The following is a 1,881-nucleotide window of genomic DNA, read 5'->3' as shown; positions in this document are numbered from 1 at the left end:
GAATGGCTCACTCCACACTGGTGCTGAAATTATAGGAGCAGAGGTCAGCTTATCCTTCAGTATTTGAAAAGCCTCCTCACACTCGCTTGACCAGTAGAATTGAGTATCCTTGCACAGTAGTGATGTGAGTGGTTGTGTGATTTGACTGAAACCCCTGATAAAACGACGGTAAAATCCCGCATGACCCAGAAAGCTTCGCACTCATTTCTCATTCGAGAGCGATGGAATTTTTTCGATTACACTAATTTTTGATCTATCTACCTCTATACCGGCAGACGAGATCTTATGGCCCAAGACAATTCCTTCATTCATCATAAGGTGACATTTCTCCCAGTTCAGCACGAGATCAGTCTCTATGCAACGGAGAAGTACTTTTTCCAGATTATTCAGGCATCAGGAAAAGGTCTTGCCATACACCGAGAAATCATCCATAAAAACTTCAATACAGGAGTCCAGGAGATCACTGAAGATATGGTACATACATCGCTGGAAGGTGGCCGGAGCGTTGCAAAGTCCAAACGGCATCCTCCTATAAGCGAGAGTCCCATATGGACAAGTAAATGTAGTCTTCTCACAGTCCTCCGGTTTGATGGGAATTTGATGATAGCCTGAATAGCCATCGAGGAAATAGTAGTATTCGTGACCTGAAAGCTTCTCAAGGCATTGATCAAGGAAGGGAAGTGGGAAATGATCCTTCTTTGTGGCTAAATTCAGTTTTCTGTAGTCGATGCAAACCCTCCATCCAGTGACAGGTCTTGTCATCAAGACCTCCCCATCGTCGCTTGTCTGTTCAATGAATCCTCCTTTCTTGGGAACCACCTGGGTTGGGCTAACCCACTGGCTGTCACTGATAGGGTATATGATTCCTGCATCGAACAATTTGATCACCTCTTTTTTGACTACTTCTTGCATATTCTCGTTCAAACGCCGCTGAGGCTGTCTACATGGCTTTGCATCAGCTTCCAGCCTTATATGGTGCATACACACCGCTGGGCTGATTCCCTTGATGTCTGAGATTTTCCATGCAAACGCCGCTTGATTTCTTTTGAGAAGTGAGATGAGCTGAGCCTCTTGATCCGGCAATAGTAAGGCGGAGATTATCAGCGGGTAACTCTCCTCCGGCCCAAGGAATATATATTTGAGGTGCTCAGGTAATTTCTTCAGCTCATCCTTATTGTTGGTCTCGCTCGCTGGTTCCCTCGTCGCTTGTTCAATGGACTCAGTGGGCGCTTGAATATCGTCGCTTGCCTCAGCTGAATCTTTTTTATCTTCCAGTTCGAGCGATCCATTATCTGAAATTCCTTCCAGATTATCAAGTGTAATATGGTTCTCAAAATTTATTATTTCATTTAACTCATTAATAAAATCACAATCTTCTTCCTGAGGTTGACGTAGCGCTGAGTTCATGGAAAATGTGACTTTATCACCACCAAAACTCAAGGATATTTTTCCTTCAGCAACATTTATTGTAGCTTGAGCGGTGGCTAGGAAAGGTCTCCCTAATATGATTGGAATGTCGTGGTCTTCGCTCATTTCCATAATAATGAAATCTGCAGGGAAAATAAATTTGTTCACTTGCACGAGTACATCACGAATGATTCCTTTAGGCAATCTTATTGACTTATCGGCAAGCTGAATTACAGTTCTGCATGCTTCTAACTCATAAAGCCCTAATTTAGAGAAAAACAAGAAGGGCATAAGATTGATACTTGCACCTAAATCACATAATGCCCTAATCGGCTCTAAATTTCCTATTGTACAAATAATGATAAAACTCCCAGGATCGCTGAGTTTCTTCGGGAGGTCCTCCTTAAATACGGCACTGCACACACTTTCCAGCTGCACCACTGCCACTTCATCAGGAAATGCCCGCTTGCGATT

The 1,881-nt window shown here is 43.4% G+C and overlaps 1 protein-coding gene across 1 annotated transcript; it reads right to left on the bottom strand.

Annotated features, from left to right (window-relative positions):
- Positions 1–393: 393 nt before the first annotated feature.
- LOC127264800 (uncharacterized) lies at positions 394–1,533 on the bottom strand. The gene has a single exon (XM_051294344.1). The coding sequence runs from the start codon at positions 1,531–1,533 to the stop codon at positions 394–396; it is 1,140 nt and encodes a 379-aa protein (XP_051150301.1).
- Positions 1,534–1,881: the final 348 nt, after the last annotated feature.

The sequence above is a fragment of the Andrographis paniculata genome, unplaced genomic scaffold, assembly GCF_009805555.1.
Source record: "Andrographis paniculata isolate CXL003 unplaced genomic scaffold, ASM980555v1 Contig71END, whole genome shotgun sequence".
Classification (NCBI taxonomy): domain Eukaryota; kingdom Viridiplantae; phylum Streptophyta; class Magnoliopsida; order Lamiales; family Acanthaceae; genus Andrographis; species Andrographis paniculata.
This window is presented reverse-complemented; position numbering and strand designations above follow the sequence as displayed.

What these genes read in the sequence shown, in the direction of transcription:
- LOC127264800 (XM_051294344.1), bottom strand. Translation starts at nt 1,533, where the DNA reads ATGAGCGAAGACCACGACATTCCAATCATATTAGGGAGACCTTTCCTA.